This window comes from Marmota marmota, unplaced genomic scaffold (assembly GCF_001458135.2).
Source record: "Marmota marmota marmota unplaced genomic scaffold, marMar, whole genome shotgun sequence".
NCBI lineage: Eukaryota > Metazoa > Chordata > Mammalia > Rodentia > Sciuridae > Marmota > Marmota marmota.
The window spans coordinates 31222769-31242881 of NW_026000241.1; the positions used below are offsets into that span (position 1 = coordinate 31222769).

The window sequence follows — 20113 nt, forward strand, 5'->3', positions numbered from 1 at the left end:
GGATGGGGTAGAGAGAGAAGATGGGAGGGGAGGGAGGGGGGATGGTAGAGGATAGGAAAGGTAGCAGAATACAACAGTTACTAATAGGGCATTATGTAAAAATGTGGATGTGTAACCGATGTGATTCTGCAATCTGTATTTGGGGTAAAATTGGGAGTTCATAACCAACTTGAATCTAATGTATGAAATATGATATGTCAAGAGCTTTATAATGTTTTGAACAACCAATTAAAAAAAATTTAAAAAAATAAAAAATAAAAAAAAAAGGAATGAACTCCATGCAATGAACTTTCCTCTTAGAATTGCTTTTATAGTGTCTCAGAGATTTTGATATGTTGTGTCTATGTTCTCATTTACCTCTAAGAATTTTTTTAATCTCTTCCATGGTGTATTCTGCAACCCATTGTTCATTTAGTAGCATATTGTTTAGTCTCCAGGTGTTGGAGTAATTTTTGTTTTTTATTTTGTTATTGATTTCTAATTTCATTCCATTATGATCTGATAAAATGCAGGGTATTTTAGCAAATACAAAAAGTATTTGTATTTGCTAAGTGTTGTTTTGTGGCATATTATATAGTCTATTTTGGAGAAGGATCCATGTGCTGCTGAGAAGAAAGTGTATTCTCTTGATGCAGGGTGAAATATTCTATATATGTCAGTTAAGTCAAAATTATTTGTAGTATTATTGAGATTTAAAGTTTCTTCATTCATTGTTTGAAAGATCTATCCAGTGGTGAGAGGAGGTATGCTAAAGTCACCCAAGATTATTGTGTTGTGGTCAATTTGACTCTTGAACTTGAGAAAAATTTTTCTGATAAACATAGCTGCTACATAGTTCGGGGCATATATATTTATAATTGGTATATCTTGTTGGTGTATGCTTCCCTTGGATAGTATGTGATGTCAATCTTTATCCCTTTTGATTAACTTTGGCTAGAAGTCTACTTTATTTGTAATAAGGATGGAAAACCCTGCTACTTTCCATAGTCCATGTGAGTTGTATGATTTTCCCAACCATTCACCTTCAGTCTGTGTATGTCTTTTCCTATCAGATGAGTCTCCTGGACGCAGCATATTATTGGGTCTTTTTAAAAAATCCAATCTGCTAGCTTATGTGTTTTGATTGGTGAGTTTAAGCCATTAACATTTATGGTCATTACTGAGATATGGCTTGTATTCCCAGCCATATTTGTTTATTTTTGTTATTTAACTTGACTTGATTTTCTTCTTTGATTAGTTTTTCCTTTAGGGCACTACCTCCCTCTGTTGATTTTCATTGTTGTTTTTTATTTCCTCTTCATGGAATATTTTTCCAAGGATATTTTGTAGTGCCAATTTTCTAGCTTTAAATTCTTTTAACTTTTGTTTATCATAGAAGGTTTTTATTTCATCATCAAATCTAAATCTTAATTTTGTTGGATACAGGATTCTTGATTGTCATCTATTTTTTTCAGAGCTTGATATATGTTGTTCCAGGATCTTCTAACTTTCAAGGTCTGTGTTGAAAAATCTGCCATTATCCTATTTGGTTTATCCCCATATGTAATCTGATTGCTTTCTCTTGTGGCTTTTAAAATTCTCTCATTATTCTGTATTGGGCATTTTTATTATAATGTGACTTCATGTGGATCTGTTGTGATTTTGTACATTCAGCATCATATAGGCTTCTTAAATTTGGATTTCCAAATCATTCTTCATGTTTGGAAAGTTTTTGATATTACTTCATTGAATAGATTGTTCATTCCTTTGGTTTGGAACTCTATGCCTTTCTCCATCACAATAACCCTTAAGTTTGGTCTCTTTATGCTATCCAATATTTCTTGAATGTTCTGCTCATGGTTTCTTACCATTATCACTGTGTGGTCTACATTCTTTTCAAGGTATATATTTTTCTATGTTTTCATTTGAGCCTTTAATTTGGTTTATTGTTTCTTTCATTTCAAGAATTTATGTTTTTTTTTCTAGAACCTCTATGTCTCTGTTGAGGTGATCTTTTGCTTCCTGTATTGTTCATGCAGCTCCTTGTCAAAGTGATTTTTCACTGTGACAAGTTGCTCTCTTGTATCTTCCTTGACTTCACAGAACATTTTAATCATGTACATCCTGAACTCCTTATCTGTAATTTCTTCTGCTGTGGTTGGGAAGAATTCTAATGATGTGGTATCTTGATTTGTTTGGGATACTTTCTTCCCTTGTCTTTTCATGTTGCTCATGTGTCTTCCCTTCCAGCTTTGTGGGTCTTGGGTGTTATTGTTTTTACCTGTAGGTTTGTAGTGCTCTTGTAGGGTTCCAAAACCTCTCCTTTGTGGGGAAGGACAATGTTATCAGATCCTACTGTCAACAATATACCACCTATGAACAATTTGTTATTAAGACGTTTACATTTTGGTCTCAATGTACAGAAATGTTGGATTTGATTATTGTATATAATATAATATGTAGTTTTGTAAAGGGGTTTACAGTTTCTTACAGTGGACAATGAACTGAGGGTGCGGGGTAGGATGAGATGCTGAGGAGGTAGGATGTGAGGATATAGAGTTAATATATCTTAGGAAGTGTGAAAGAGAAATCTAATGGAGCAGGTTAGTAGCAAGAGAATAGACAGGAAGTAATTTAGGGTAGACAAGTACGTGGGAAGACAGTAGAGTACATAAAATAAACACACATATGTATTTAGAAAAATAAACAATTTTAAAATAGTAAAAATTGGAGGGGGAAAGAAAAATAAAAGAAAAAGAAAAGCATATACAACACCTCTATATTATATTTTTCAGATGTCCTAGTCCTCAAAATCCTGTTTCATTCAAAGTTCTTGGTTTCACATATGTTGGGGATGTAAGGGTGGGAGGATAGAAGGAGAGAAAAAAAAAGAGAAAAAAAATACTCGAAGAAACCAGGATTGTTGCTAGTTGCTAGTTTTAGAGATCTGTAACAACTGCTTCTCTTCTCATTCAATAGGTGTGGTAGTCTGTTGTAAGCTGGTGTCTCTGCCTTCAGGATGGTGGAGGTAACCAGGATAGGAATGCTGGTCCTGGTACAGGGTGCCTGAAATCAGGGAGTGGCACCTGCCTACAGGGACTGGCCTCAAGGGCCTCTTGTTGGGACCACTCGTATGACTTGATCACCTGGTACTATCTCCCTATCTTGCCTGGAGATTTCCCAGTTCCTGGTCTCTCTGTTAGGCTCCAAACTTTAGCCCTGTCTACCTCTCCCTTAGCAGTTCCCAATTGAGGAACCTCACAATGGGGTTCCCCTGAGGGCAGTGCCCTGGTTGCACTGCACACCTGTCCAACTGAGAGCTGTTTTGTGTTGGACAGCTACTGTTTGGGTTACCACCACTGGGGAGAGGGGGAAGTTGAAAACCTGGTGCCTGGCCAGCTGGAGTTCTGATCTGGGAGCTGCCCCCACCAAATATGGTAAGGAAGGTGAGCCAAGATGGAGGGGGTCTGCTTCCAGCACTGGAATGTCAGGTGCAGTGGGGGAGCCGGGTGATGGTGTTCTACTGAGAGTAGGTAGCAGGTGAGTGTCCTGAATGGTAGCAGAGCAAAGTCTGGGAATTCTACTGATAGGTGATGCTGCTGAGGTGCTTGCAAGCCCTGCTTTGGCTAGAACTTTGGGAATTGGATGTCAGGAGCCTGGAGTCCTGCTCAAATGCTGAGGCCCAGAACCCTGCATGGGGGCACAGCACTGGTGATTTCTGTGCAAGAGCAGCTAATAGGGATCCTCTAACCCTCTCAAGATGCCGTATTCCCACTAGGTGAGATTTGGATCACAGAGCAACAGAGAATGCTGCCTCCCTGTGGCCTGCCATCTTCCAACCTCAATTTTTTTTCTTATACTGATAAATATAACTATATTTAGAAAGGGGCAAAGGTAAAACACATAAATTTGCCAAAAGACTAGATGCATCTGGGATAAGGCTCTTTCCCTATTCCATGTTAGGATGGCCCCAAACAAGGGTAATGTGAAGCCATTTAAATTGTGTTTAAAATGGATGTTTTTTTGTTTGTTTGTTTGTTTGCAATGATAATGTGATTCGGAAGTAGGAAGAGATATAATACAAAACTAAGTAAGGGTATGGGTAGATTATAAAAGGTATACAAAGCCTAGGAAGTGCTTTGATAGAAAAGAGATAGAATTTGTAAAAGATGTTATGTGTATTAGAATTGACAAATTATTATGGGTTTTACAGAGACTAAACAAGTATCACATGAACATTGGTGTTATTATAAAGATTGATTCTTGGTTCAAAACTACTGTATAAACTGAATGTGCTTTTGCCCTTGTTTATTTCACTTGTATTTTCCTTTAAAACTTCATCACTTGCCTTGTAGTTTTAGGTGGAAGGACAACTTCGAATAAAATAATCTGCCTTAACTTGAGGTAATAAGTCTTCATTGACCAGACAGGATATTACCCTGAATCCCAGTATTAATACTGACCCCAATTAAGCAGAAGAGATAACTGTAAAATTATGACATCAAAATTTCAACCCACTATTTCTACCTCAGGACTCGGGGAGTCAGTCTTCTGGTTGTTTAACAATCAACCCAAATTTGGAGATGAAAGTGAAGGAATATAAAAGGGCTTGGAAAAAAATAGCTAATATTTTGGCCCTTGCCCTCTAAGGACAGTAAGGACCCTGGGAATGGAAGTCTCTCTAAGGGCCCTATAACACCAGTGAGTCACCCAAACACCTGATGGGGGAGAGAATCTAGAGGGTCCTAGAAAGCAGGGAGACAACCAGTGTGCATTCTGCAAACAGGAGGGTCACTGGAGTTTTGTCCAGTACAGGGGTCACCTACTTGGCCTTGAACACCCAACAGGGAAGTATAACCAGAGACAGATGGACTAATGTGAGGGTGGAAGAAAAGTTTAAGAATGTAATGTGTGGGCAATTAAAGGGGAAGTCAGTGGCCCCTTGAAATGTAACTGGATATGTGCACTTGTCGGCTCTTTGCAAAAGTCCAAAATTGATAGCGAATGTGTTATAGACACAATTGCCTGACTCCAAAGCCTATCCACCAGGCTCCTCTGCAGAGAAGCCTGAACTGATAGCTTAGACAAGGACCATTTACTCAGAAACAAGAAAATTAATATTTTTTTCTGACCCAATCATTTGGAGTGTTTTTAGTAGTCCATACTCATGGAGGTATTTAGTAGGAGAGAGTATCCCTTTCAGGATTTATGTAGTGGGACATCTTCACATGTTGACATCCTTTGTTTTCAGCTTTATAATTTATAACGAAGCTTCTACTTTCAGGCTTAAGCATGTGACCCCTTTTAATTACTGGCTTCAGCTATTATTTAAAGACTAGTTTTCACTGGGCCAAGAACCTACAGAGTCAGATTGACTGACAGCTTAGGACCCTCATGACTGACTAATGGACACAGAAAGAGAGAAATTTTTAAAATTATTTTATTATTTATATATGACAGCAGAATGCATTAGAATTCTTATTACACATATAGAGCACAATTTTTCATATCTCTGGTTGTATACAAAGTATATTCACACCAATTTGTGTCTTCATACATGTACTTTGGATAATAACGACCATATATCCTATCATCTTTTCTAACCCCACACCCCCTTCCTNCCCAACGCTGGTGCTCAAGGCCATCTGACCACTTGCGTGTCTCAGACGCAAGCGGCAGGTTTGGCTCGGGTTCTAAGCGCCTGGCCTTCCCTGTCTGCCTTATTCTGCTGTCTCTCCAGGCAGCTTTCGGGGTCTTGCCCGCTATCCTGAATGGCAGGGGAAACCTGAACCGTGGGACTCAGCTGTCACACTGCTCCAGAGGGAAGCAGAAGGTTGGCCTCGGGGACTTCCTTCCCCTCCCACCCCTATACCCTATCTAGAGTTCATCTATTCCTCCAATGCTCCCTCTCTCTATCCCACTATGAATCAGCTTCCTTATATAAGAGAGGGCTGGGGATATAGCTCAGTCGGTAGAACGCTTGGCTTACCTCACATGCACAAGACCCTGGGTTCAATCTCCAGCATCACCAAAAAAAAAGGGGGGTAATTAGAATAAGGACTTAAACTCTTCACTTTATCCTACAAATATCTAGTGAGTGGCTAAAAGCAGAGTTAAAGACTTGGCAACTCTGTCAACATTTGCAACTTTCTCCTTTGCTCTGAGTCATCATGGATTCCTCAAATAAAGCCTGATCTGATAAATATCTTGCAATGAGCCAAAGCTATCACCCAGGCAGCAGTCATTTTCCTTCCTTGACAGAACCCAGACTGACCAAATGAGAGGTGATTTGCACACCTGTTTGAGAACACCTGCTTAGGTTGCTGTGAAAAGCCTCTGATTATTCAAACCTTATTCTCAGATTTCCCTTTCTATAAAATCTCAGGGTAAGTAGGTTTCGTTGTACATGCCTGTAATTCCAATGAGATGACAACAGTAGAGCTAGTTTAAAGCCAGACTTGGCTATTTTTCTAGACCCTGTCCCCAAATAAAAAATTAAAAAGGGCTGGGAATGAAGCTTGATGGTAAAATGTCCCCTGAGTTCAATCCCCAAATGAAAAAATAAGCAAATAAACAAACATAAAATTTCAGTGTTATTGTCAGGCCCAGGAAAGCAGGACTAAGGACAAGGATGCCCCCATCTTCCCAGATTAGCTGCACTAATCAAAGATCCTTCCCTGCTTTTTACCATTGCCTTTTCTGTTCAGTGTTTGGGGTGAGTGGCTGGACCTAATTTGTTTGGATCCCCAGAGTCAAGCCTCTGTCCTAGGACTGACTTACACAGCTCACTTACCTTGCAGTGAGCCATCGAAGTGGGAAAATGGAAAAAATCCTGAATTATAAGCTTGAGGAAGCATTTTGCTATTATTCCTTAACATAGTGGCTAAAGTGCTCAAAGTTTAGTACTACTTCCCTCAACTCCAGTCATCATCAAGACTGATAACTTTGCTTGGAGCAGGAAGAAGCAATTTGGTCCAGACCTTCAATTTCAAACCCAGTGCCAGGTCTGCTCCCAGACAGATCCATATGACTGCTGCCTCAGCTTGTCCCTGCCACTTGGCCAGTTAATCCAGGACAGCAGTCACAACTCCTCCACACCTTTGAAAGCAAAGTTGTATTGAAGACTCCATCAGATGGGAACAGTGCCCAAAAGTTAGCATAGCCATTTTCCTTGGAGCTCAGTGCCAGTCCAACCCTGGTGAATGAAGAATCGAAGAGACTCTGATTTGGAAGAACAAGCAAAAAATGTTCTCCAAGAAATAAAGAATGCACGAGGAAAATGCAGGTACAAGACAATAAATAAATACAGAGGACTGAGACAGAATGAAGCATATCAACAAAATCAGTTTTCCAAGAAGTTTGAGCAGGCATGGATTTCAAAATATGGTTGAGAAAATTCTCTGTATTGAAGACCAATGTGAAAAAACAGCATAGGAGCTGACTGTAAAAATGAAGTGCAACACAATTGAGGCTTTGAAAGTTGTATCAGACTTCAATTGTATAATTGTGACCAATCAATGTTCAGGGATTTAAAAATACTTTGTACAAGATATAAGGCTGAAACCCAATCTTATAGAACCTGAGTAGAAGGGACAGAGCCTGGAAGAAGTCTTAGCATCATGAAGCTGCATGGATCATTCTAGGAAATGTGTATCTTGTGTCTCATAGGGATTCAGTCACCACTTTTACTTCAGTAATCCACAAGGATATTCATAAGATTAGAACCTATAGCTTACCTGTGTTCTACAACACCATGGCATCTCCAATTATGGCCAGTTCTAGAGAATCCCAGACAACCTTTGTGACACTGAGCAAGCTGGGGGGGTCAACTTTCTGTTACCACATGTTCAAGTGTGGTGTCCTAATCCAATACAGTGTTGAGTTGAAATGACCTCTATATCAACATAATTTTGATTAAATATCCAACATATGTGGGAGCTTGCATTGTGAATGATGGATTTGGGGCTAAAATAATGACCGGAGAGAGTCACCATTTTTACTTCCGTATATAGCATCACGGCTGGCAAACACAGACAAGTGTGACACCACTGTTTTCAAACGTTTGCCATACACAACACCCAGTGGATGCACAGAGTCACAGTCTCATCAAACAGGCTGAAATTCAAATAATGATGGAACTACAGTTCTAATATCTGTGCTGAATGCACAACCAGTTTCCTTCAACACTGCTGCCCAAGTCACAGGTTGTACCTTTCAGAAAAGAGACACTGACAACCACATGCTCATCCCATCCTGCTTGCCTGAGGTCCCAAAGAGAAAGCAGGGATGCCAGACATCCTAGTGTGTCAGGTGTGAGGTCACCCAGCTCAAAGGTTCCACTGTTCTGCTTCTCCTTATAAAGTAAGCTGCCCCATTTTCCCACAGCACAGACTTGGGAGCAACTACAGATCCTCCTTCAAGATGCTGGTGGTCCTGCTCACAGTGGCCTTGCTGGCCCTGAGCCCAGCTCAGAGGTCAACTGAAGGTATAAGGAAATGTTGGCGGGAGTGGAGGGCTGTGGTTTGACTCTTCTTAGGGTCTGGGAGATGACCACACTTTAGAGAGAGGAGGGAGAAGAGAGGGAAGGACATGAAAGGACACACTGGACTGCAGAATTCTTAGGACAGGGGTAAGAATGAACAGTTATGACTTCATTCCACATCAAGGCCTTAGCTTATATTTAAAATATAATAGGGATACCATAAAACATTTGGCCAGAGGAATGACAGAGTAAGCTCGGATTTGTAGGCTGACCTCTGTGTACTCTGAAATGTACAGGATGGCAGAATGGCAAATGGCAAGAGTCGATGGGGCAGTCCAGTTGTGAAGACAGTATCACAATCAAAGGAGAAGTAGGTTTTCCTCCCTGTGCAGAGGAAGGAGGTATATGTACATCAGAGCTGCCTGAGACTCAGAGAATCATATAATAATTTGACTCTGTCTGCTTAGAGAGATAAAAATATCAGAGCCCAATTTTCATATTTTATTCCTGCCCAATTTCAGTACTGCAATGTGCTATAAGTAGTATATATGATTCTATGCCCAAATGTTTATTGTTGGTTTCCCCACATGAGAAAGCATGTGAAGACAAACAACAGATTTAATAAATAAAAGGGGAAATGCATGACAAAATATGGCATTGAAAAACCCAGAAAACTTAAGAAATAGTCACAACAAACTTTGAGGAATCATACCCAGGACAAGTGTCTCCATCAATTAATTTTTCCTATTTCCCCTCAGGAATTTTCCAGTTCCCCAAAGTTGTCATTATTTGAGGGAATTAGCAATTATTAGTTTTCCAAAAAATATGGACAAGCCTCCCCAAATTAGATTCTGAAGACCAAATGCAGGACCACCAACTCAAATAACAGGGAGCCCTGGCTTCCATGACAAGACTAGGCTGTCTGCTCCCCCCAGGTGGAAATGACTTCTGGGACATGATGTATGAATGGGAAGGGTAATGGTGCACGAATGGGCACCATAACTGATGTTTACAGTTATTTGGTCCTTTCATTTTGTTTCTCTTCTGCCTTTGGACATATCCTAGACTTCATCTTTTCATATTGAAGGATAAGTGCTTGTTCTGGAGCCAGATATGAGATGTTCCATATGATTAGTATACTGTTGAGAGGAGCTCTTCATGAAGAAGGAGAGGTTATGTGGGAGGCTCGCAGTTGTAGGATCCTCCAGTAGAAGATGAGATCAGAGAGGGAAACAGCAAGGAGAGTTTCCACCATTAATCTCATGCATTCTTCTGCCATATACATACAGGTATTGATGTACAAAGTGAGAAAAGGCACCAGCGACCTCAGGGAACACCTAATGGAGAATTCAGACCTCCACCCCCTGATGATAATAGAAACCACAAGGGGGGTCCTGGGCAGGAACCACCTCAACAAGGAGGCCTACAGCAGCTGCAACAGCAGCTGCAACAGCAGCCAAATGGCCTCCTTGATCCGGGAGACCAGAAGGAAACACCGCAACAAGGAGGCCAGCAGCAGCCAAATACCACCCAGGGTCCTGGAAACCAACAAGGATCCCAAGAAGAAGGCCAGCAGCAGCAGCTGCAGCAGCAGCCAAATGACCCTCTTGGTCCTGGAAACCAACAGGGACCACCCCAGCAAGGAGGTCAGCAGCAGCAGCAGCCTAATGCCACCCAGGGTCCTGGAAACCAACAAGGACCCCAACAAGGAGGCCAGCAGCAGCAGCTGCAGCAGCAGCAGCCAAATGACTCCCCTGGTCCTGGAAAACAACAGGAACCACCCCCAGGAGGCCAGCAGCAGCTTCAGCAGCAGCCAAATGCTACCAATGGTTCTGGAAAACAACAGGAACCACCCCAACAACAAGGCCAGCAGCAGCAGCACAATGACACCCAGGGTCCTGGAAACCAGCAGGAGCCACCTCAACAAGGCCAGCAGCAGCAGCAGCAGCAGCAGCACAATGGCACCCAGGGTCCTGGAAACCAGCAGGAACCACCCCAACAAGAAGAGCAGAAGCAGCAACAGCAGCTAAATGGCACCCAGGGTCCTGGAAACCAGCAGGAGCCATCCCAACAAGAAGGCCAGCAGCAACAGCAGCACAATGACACCCAGGGTCCTGGGAACCAGCAGGAGCCACCCAAACAAGAAGGCCAGCAGCAGCAGCAGCACAATGACACCCAGGGTCCTGGGAACCAGCAGGAGCCACCCCAACAAGGCCAGAAGCAGCAGCAGCACAATGATACTCATGGTCCTGGAAACCAACAGGAACCAACCCAACAAGAGGGCCAGCAGCAGCAGCAGCAGCAGCAGACAAATACCACCCAAGGTCCTGGAAACCAGACGGGACCACCTCAACAAGGAGGCCAGCAGCAGCTAAATGTCTCCCCTCATCCTGTAAACCAGCAGGGGTCTCATCTAGAAGGCAAGCAGCAGCTATCACAGCAGTCAAAGGGCTCTACTGGTCCTGGAAACCAGCAGGGACCATCTCACCAAGGAGGCCAGGAGCAGCTAAATGTCCCCCCTCGTTCTGGAAACCTGAAGGAGTCTCAAGTAAAAGGCAAGAAGCATCAGGAGGAGGAGGAGGAACCATATGGCATTGTGAGTCCTGGAAACCAACAGGAAGCACCTCACCAAGGAGGCAAGCAGTACCGCCACCACCACCACCCCCACCGGCACCGCCACCACCACCACCACCACCGGCAGCACCAACAGCAGCACCACCACCACAACCAGCAGCAGCAGCAGCAGCAGCAGCAGCAGCAGCAGCAGCATCAGTCAAGTTAGCCTCCTCGTCCTGTAAACCAACAATGACTGCTCTAATCAGGAGGTATTCAGAAACATCACCCCCCATTTCATCCTGGATGACTCTGGGACCACCATTATCCTCCTTAGGGATAGAACATGAAGCCCCCCACCAGGCCTATCACCCCCATAATCAATATTCAATGACACCTAAGTTGTACTTCAATCTCCAGAAAAGGCCCTTGATACTTCAACCTACCAAGTTCAGTGTGCCAAAACATCTGATGGTAAATGGGGAAATTACATGGTAGTGAAGCCTCTTTCTAAATATTTCTGATTAGATATTTTGGGGTAGGATAGGAAGACACTGTAGTGTTAAGAAGCTCTCCAAGGTAATACTCAGTTTCAGCACCACTGACCTAAATTTTCCTTGTTCCAAATGATTACCTGTCTTCTTGTTGGTTCCTTTAAGCAGAGCAGTGTTCTCCCTCTTGTCCTCTGCCTCTTTTCTCAGACTCAATGATTTCTCTTTTCACAGTGGACCCTGATCACTCTTGGCTCAGTTCTATCTCTCTGCACAGCATTCAGGTCCAGAACTCCTGCCAAATGGTATTCAAGTTTATGCTCCTTATTGTCTTCTAGCTTTCAAAATGCTCAGTGCCCAATTAATCTATGCTCATGTTAAAAAGCAGCCTACCAGAAGAGAGGGTATGAGACCAAATCTGAAAGGCACATTCTTTCTTCTTCCCCACATGCCTCACCAAAACTACAATCATAATTTCTTTTGACATCTTCTTGGAAACATTTATGGGTACATAAGTGCATCATCCTTTTTATCCAGCATATGATACCATAAATTATATGGAGATCTGTACTTTGCTCATCTCAAATAACATAATTCTTAAAAGTTTTTTCTCATTAGCTAGGCACAGTGGCCCACATCTGTAATCCCAGTGACTTGGGAGGCTGAGGCATAGGGTTGCAAGTTTGAGGCCAGCCTCAGCAATTCAGCAACTTAGTGAGACTCTCAGCAACTTAGCAAGACCCTGTCTTAAAATGAGAATCATATAGAGCTTGGGATGAGGCTCAGTGGTAAAGCACCCCTGGGTTCATTCCTCATGAAAGAAAGAAAGAAAGAAAGAAAGAAAGAAAGAAAGAAAGAAAGAAAGAAAGAAAGAAAGAAAGAAAGAAAGAAAGAAAGAAAGAGGATCCTTTCATCATAGTTCCTATACATATACAGATTTTGCCAGCCTGCTTTCCCCTTTCCTTCCTCATTCCTAACTTCCATTGTCTTCATTCCTCCCTCCTAGTCTTCCTTTCCTAATTTCATTCTCTCTTTCTGTCTTGTGTTTTTACCTTATGTTTATTATATTTACAACTGATTGTATTCCATTTGGGAGACTTGTCATGCCTTCTTTAATCAAGTCCTGTTATTACATAGTTAGCTTATTTTAATTTTACTATTATAGCTACATTTTGCAGTGACTCTTTGAGCATGTAGCCTTGTTCATTTCCAATAGCAACCAGAAGGTAAACAAACTAAGAATTATCCTTATTTCCACATGTTAAAAATCCAGACTTCAAGCACATTATGCACTAGGAACATAACAAGAATACTGAAATTAGGAGAGAAAGGGGGTAATAACAAGAGGGAAAGGAAGAGGAGGAGGGCTGTGGCCTGCCTTTCATCAGTGATACCAACAAGTGATTATCAGTCTCCTCCCATATCATGTCTCCCCTGTAACCTTTCATGTTTGTTTCAGATGCCAAAGAAGAAGATGATGTCCTTCAGACAGCTATGCCATCAAAACAAGGTGGTCGTAACTGTCTCTTCCATATCCCAATAAAATAATAAGTATACCATTTCTGATTTCTGTTTCTCTTCCTGGGGATGGGATAATCTGGAATTTGGGGGTTCTGGGCACAATGTAAGAAAACCTAGGACCCCTCCCATGGGTGCTTCCAACAAGCTTCTCACCTCCTTCATCCACAAGCCAGCTGCCAGACAAAAGACTTCTATTTTCCCCTGACATCCCTAGATTCTATAGGACAAAAAGAAATTTTTAGATTATTTTCAAAATTTTGTAATGTTTTTGTATTTTTAATGAAATGGGGAATATATAGCAAATGCAACTAATTTGTACAGATTGTAAAATACTTAAAATTTTCCACATAGTTAAACCAGGTTTTGTTGGATACAAATGCCCTTGTAGGGTGCCTCTGCCTGGATCCCGCCCTTCTCTCTTCACATTTTATCATTACTCCCAAAGCCCCCCACCATTCTTTATGCAAACTCAAGTAGATTTTATTTAAAAAAGAAGCAGCATGATGGATTTAAAGGAGTGAGGAATTTGGAGTCCTTTAGGCCTCATTTTATGATTTACCTTGGGTGGGCATGTGATTCAGTGGTAGAGTGATTGCCTATTACATGTGAGATCCTGGCTTAATGCCAAGCATCACAAAAACAAACAAAAAAACATCTTTCTTGTTTTAGTCTCTGGATACCTAATATTATTATTAAAATTTTGAATGATGACATAATGCAAGGACATATTGGGTTTTTAAAAAATTCATATAATTTGAGACACATAGTAAGCTGATATTTCTGTAACTTAATGAATGTGAGACATCATTTCTCATTTCCCATGCATACTTAGACAAATCAAGAAATACTAATTATTTTAACATATTTCTTTTCATAAGGAGACAAAACAAAGTCCTTTTAGGATATTCTAAGATCCCCAGGAAACTTGCAAAATTACTGTGAGCACAAAACATCTAAACCCAGCATTTGATCTTGGAAAGCTGTTAAAAATGCCAAAAGGCCAAGAACACGTCACTGAATAAAATTTCAGCGCATAGCTCACTGTGAAGCAATACTAAAGTATTGGACAGTTCAAGAAACTTTCCACTTGAACAGCATAACCCTACAGAATCCGGGCATCAGGAGCAGACTCACCTTCCCAAGGAAACTTTTGTTTTACAGATGGAACAGAATGGGGACTATGGTAGGGGCAGGAGAATGCTTCAGAAGTCAAAGAGCATGAGAAGATGACAGATTCTTAAGACCCCATCCTTCAACAGCTGAAACAAAGCCTCCAACATCAAAGTTTGACTTACTAGCTTCAAATTTTCCTCCATTACTTGGGAGTTCATCAAGAATGCCAGGTGAACTCGTTTTGGAGAATCGAATGTCTGGTTTCGTTAAAGATGTCTACAAAGAAAATGATAATGAAGACTTGAGAATTAGTTGCCCAGCAAACAGATTGCACTCCTGCCCAGCAACTCAGTGTGAGTGCCAGTCCTTCATGTACAGCTGATCTTCCTGCATTAAGCACAACTCAGCAAGAAAAAGACCTAATAGAGAAATCAACTGTTCATAAAGACATTTTCAATCAGATGATTGTGCTAGCTTCTTTCCCAAGCACTGCAAAGACATCAAAGGTAAATACTGCTTCACCAAGTAACAGTAACATAAATACATCTGGAGCTGTGACTCTATAGGAACCTCAAAAGTTAATTTATGCTGAAGTGTGCCAGAAGCCCCCTACAGAGCCAGTTCCAGTTGTTGGGCAGTCCTACGGGACTTTTGCTCCAATGTTGTGTCTCTGGCACATGTGTCTATGTTTGACAGAATTTTGTTTTGTTCCTGATGCTTCCTGAAAGGCCCAAATTAAGAGCTATGACCTGGAATATTACATGATAGAGATTTCTAAATAATTTGTTGTGGGTGTGCCTTCCTTCTCCAGATTTTTATAATAAAATGTAGGGAAAGAAAAACAAATCACAATGCTATTTATCATTAACAGGGAGCAAAAATTAAAGACCTTGGAAAACTCTTAGCCTGGCCAGTTTGAAAACAAAGACAGTTCATTAGGGAGAAAACACCAAGAGAGTGGTCAGCAAATGTTTGATGAGTTCAGTTGGAAGACAGATGCTATTCATGAAGACAAGGGCAGAATGCCCTGAAGACTTTCCAGAGGTCTCCAATGCTGCCAGCCCCATTTCAGGTCCAGAAAGAGAGGGCCTTGAGGTTCAGATGGCTTTGGGAGAGAGTTCCTTTTCTCTGAGGGACCTCAGAGCTTGTGCCCAGGGTATGTTAAGATTTTCTCCCTGTAATCTGATGCAGAACTCCTTAAATGTCTTACCTGTGGGTAAAGTAGGTGGAAGTATGCCTGGGCCTGAACATTTAAGAAAAATAGGATGTAAACCCTGGCAGGATTCTTGTGATCCTACTTTATTTTCAAATACATGTTTGATAAACATTACCATCTTTGAGGTAGAAGCATGCCAAAAAAGAATTCCAAGGACCATCAAGAGGAATGCTAATGAAGGAAAGCATCTTTGCGTGTCATGGGGGTCACTAATAAACATGAATGATACCTGTCTCCTTTCTATTCCAGTAACAAATCTGCATCTTGATCTAGGTGACCTGGACTAATCTCTGTGTGGAATGAGAACAATGACATCTCCAAGTCTATCTCCTCAAGATGCTTCAATATGGAGAGTGAAAACAAATGTCTCCTAAGGAAGCAAAAATAAGAGAATAGTGCCTCTTGCTGCTTCCTTATGCCTAAAGTAAACCAACCAAGTTCCCTTTTCCCTCCACTAAATATAAGTAAATTCCCTGGATGCTGTATATAACAGAAACCAAAGGAAATGCTAAAAGATGGGGAGAATATGGCAGATGTATAAAGGACCCCAGAGCAGACAAGATAGAGTTGTCTATGTTTCTGTTTGGCTTAAAAAACACATAGTGGAGGATTCCAAGAACAAAGAAATGCCAATGGTCACAGATGAAGAAAGCCCAACAAATGGCTGTTGTTTCCAGCCTAAAGACCAGGAAGCAGACAAGCTGGGAAGACAGAACTCTTGGGCAGCCAAAGATATATGGAATGAGGCATGACCTTAAGAGTGGAGCTTAGACCTCCATGTTTGTGAGGCAGAAAGCATGAGCTACAACCCTCCACTGTGGTAGAGTAAGAGAAGAATAGGGACTGGAACTCACATCCCTACCTAGGAGCAATGAGCCCCTCCCCAATATTATGTGATCACTGGCTATCAGACATGGGGCCTGGGTCCCTTCAAACCAGCAGCAAGGAATCAGACCCCTTCTACATTAGGTGGTATCAGTGAAGCAATATTGCCACCTGGGAAGCAGTAATAGCATAGCTAACTGTAAACTCATTTTCCCCGGAAACTAAGTGGGAGCCAGGAATTCATCCCCCATGCAGTATAATGAGCAACTGCCTCTTCTTTGGCTGTTAACACAACTCTAGAAGGAAACTGCTACTTCTCTTACCTGGAGGTAATGCAGTGACCCCATTACCATCTTCCCCCACTGTGCTGGTTTGAGTATGGGCCAGCTTAGAAAGAAGGTTGTAAAAAATGTCTAGTTTGAAAAGAAAAACTAAGAGACCCTCAGTAAATTCTGTGATTATAAGAAAAATCCCATATGGTATCATCTGCATCTGAGAAGAAGAGGAAAAAAGGAACAAACCTACACCAGAACTCACAGAAACAAAACTCAATCCTGGCAAAAGACATAAAACTATGGATTTTGAACTGTATGCATTTCCCATCTGTCTTCATCAGTTGTTGCCTCTGTAAGAGAATAGCATGGACCAGGTTTATGATATTCACAGAAATTTATTTTGCACAGTTTTGGAGACTAGACATTAGATAGCAGGATGTCAAAATGTTCAGGTTTTGATGGTCCTGTCCCGTCTAGTAGATCTGAAGATACATGTTCTCCTTGTATCTTCACATGGCAGAAAGCCAAGACAGACTCCCAGTTGCTCTTCTTTTAATTGGGACACTTATGCCAACCTTGACTCTTTGTGGATGACGTCATCTAACCCTTTTCACTATACAACCCCACCCTATGATATTATCACATTGGCAGTTGAGATTTCAGCCTATAAATTTAAGGGATATACGTACTTTTAGACCATTACCACCACCACCACCCCCAAAATGAAATGAAATAGTCACTGTGGTCCATCTTAGTCAAATTTCTGACCAAAACAAAAAGAAAAAGATCTTTAAAATATTTGTATTAAAAAGTCTTTCTTCTTTTTGTCAAGTTGGGGGTTGAAATCAAGGCCTGATGTATGTTTGGCAAGCATTCTATTACTAAGCTATATCTTTTTCTATTCTGAAAGAGCTTTTCCATGTGAAAGAAAAGTATACAGATGAGAACAAAAAGCACATGAAGAAGCACATGAAAGCCATAAGAAAGTGTTACTGTGTTTTTTATGTACTGAAATAACAGAATACTCCTAACTTCTGTATTTGGTGAACTTATCATTCACAAATAAAATGAATATAAAGACAGGCTAAAAGAGTCGTTCAAGGCAGGCTAAAAGAATTTTTCATCAATGAGTTACATTGAAAGAAGGACTTAAAATTTTTTTCTAACCAGTAAAGAAATCATAAAACAGCAAAAACTTTTACAGCAAGGAGGTAAAAACAATGAAGATGGTTATATTAGTGTAGTAAGAGTCCTCCCAGAACAAAGGGCTCTCCCAGAACAAAGGGAAGGCAATGTGGCACAGTGTTTATGTGCACATGCACAACTTTGCCATGCCTCTATAGCAACCCTACAGTAGAAAATATCCAATCAGAATGTATGCTACCGTATAGGGGGACAAAGGGGCTGGCATGTAAAGGGGGGACTAATAGAGGGTATATAAGGTAATTCCCCACTGTGCTCAGGGCTCAGCCTTTGGATAAGAATCCACTGGGCCAGTACCAGCACCAATAAATGCTGCTTCCTACTGAAAGCTCTGGTGTTAGGTCTCTCTGTGTGAGAATCCCACATTTCTTGGGGGCTCATGAAGGATTTGGAGACAGTGATTTTAATTCCCTGGTCACTGAGGTGCAAATCCTGGGATGTTGGGAGAGATGACTTCACCTAGTGCCAGAGAACTAATTGATCCTTAGCAGACTAGCTCTCTCAGAGTGCAGGGACAAGGACCCCAGGAGCACAAAGGAACCCAGTGTGACCCAAAAACTAGTGAATGGAAGTGCTGCCATTCAGATATATAGAAACCAGGGCTCAAGAATTTGAACTATTACTAAGTGGCAGAAGGGGAGCCTGCTCAACTCCCAGAGTTACCTGAGTAGTGAGGATTGTGTGAGACAAAACCACAAATCTACGATATTGGGCAGTGGGTTGGAGACACTATTTGAATGTATGTGAATGATAACTGAATGAAAGAGGCCTAGGTAAGCACAGAGTCCTGATCTGTGGGTCTGTGGGAATCCTCATATGGCTTAGGGCAGCACCAGGTCCTCTGCAAGGTCTATGAGGCTGATCCAGTTCAGGGGTTTATGCTGCCCTGCCAATGTAAGAGGTGTCTGAAATACTTCCATGAGGAGAGCGGCGAGAGGCAGATGAAATGATTGCTCACTCTTTTCCCTTTCCCATCTCCTGTGTGTGATTGTCATCTTTTAGGGGAAGGAAATTGGTGGCAAAAAAGTAAACTTACCCCCCCTAGAGTGTATGATAAAAAATTTCAAAAAGGGATATTCCGGAGACTATGGAGTAAACTCCTGGAAAGCTCCCGATCTAGATTGGCCTTTGTTTGAAGTACAAAGGTTGGGTCTCCAAGGGGTCACTAGATAAAGAACTAGTTAGCAAGGTGTTTAGGGTCATTATAGGGGACCCAGGCCACCCCGGCTTGTGTCCTCTACATTGACTGTTGGCAAGATATGGTATTCATCAGCCAAACTGGCTGAAGGCTTTTCTGGAAGACAGTTGCATCATTATAATGCCCAAGGGACAGCTCTCTCAAAATGCTGACCAAAATGCAAGAAGCTCATTCTATCTGGGGATCCAGAAGAGATTGGCCCCACTTACGCACCACTGTATTTTTCTACTGCTATCTGAACTCCCCATACCTACTGCAGCCAGAGCCCTGCCAGAGACTGCTCACATCCTTGATTCCACTGCTCCTGGAACATCCCTGCCCACAGCCACCCCTGAGTCATCAGTCTTAACCCCACTGGACAGGAAGCACCAGGAGGACCCTGCTAGAAACCACCCTTCCTCCCCACCATAGATTCAGAAATGCCCTACAAATGCCACTGAGAGAAACCCCGGTCCCATCTACTATGATCAAGGTGGTCAGGTGCAAGGGGGGAAATGCATCTTCATTTGTCAGCTTTTTACCACCACTGATCTCCAGAACTGGAAAAACCATACCCCTCCTGCACTGAGAAACCACAGGATAAATCATGAATGACTTAATGCAATCCATCATTCAGACCCACAAGCCCCTTGGACTGACTGCCTCCAGCTGCTCCTGAATCTGTTTAGCATTAAAGAATGCTGCCAAGTTAAGTGGTTGGAGAGAAACACCCCAGAAGGAATCATGAATGCCCAGGAATATGCCCAGAACCAATTCCCCAAGGAAGATCCCATTGGGACCCTCATGATGACAGGGGATTTCAGATGCTTGAGGGTTATCAAGAGGCTCTTTTCAGAGGTATGGAGGAAGGAGTGAGGAAAGCCATAAACATGAGCAAAACCTCAGAGGTGCTCCAGGGACCCAAAGAGAGCCCCAGTCAATTCTATGAGAATCTATGCAAAGTATTCCATGTCCTTACACCCGCTTCAAACCCAAAGTAGCCAAGGATCAGCAAATGGTTAATGCAGCCTTTGTAGGTCAGACCCAGGAAGACATCCAGTGTAAACTGCAGAATTTAGAGGGCTTTGCTGGAATGAATGCCAGTCAGCTACTAGAAGGTTGCAATGAAAGTATTCATCAATGGAAACCAAGAAGATTGGCATGAGGCAGACTGGAAAAAGAAAAAGAAGGTAGTTCTGCTTGTGCCACCCTAGTGGAACAGTCAGGACACTCATGGAGAGGTGTCCTGTCAGGACAGAGGCAAGGATAGAGAAGAAG

At 41.9% G+C, this 20113-nt stretch overlaps 1 protein-coding gene across 1 annotated transcript in view; it reads left to right on the forward strand.

Annotated features, from left to right (window-relative positions):
* The first annotated feature begins 8400 nt into the window (after positions 1-8400).
* The window catches only part of LOC107145149 (basic salivary proline-rich protein 2-like), a 75351-nt gene continuing 63638 nt past the window's right edge, over positions 8401-20113 (forward strand). The window contains exons 1-3 of the mRNA XM_015488953.1: positions 8401-8464; positions 9751-11097; positions 12965-13021. Coding sequence (XP_015344439.1) covers positions 8401-8464; positions 9751-11097; positions 12965-13021 — 1468 coding nt within the window. The remainder of the gene's footprint in view (positions 8465-9750; positions 11098-12964; positions 13022-20113) is intronic.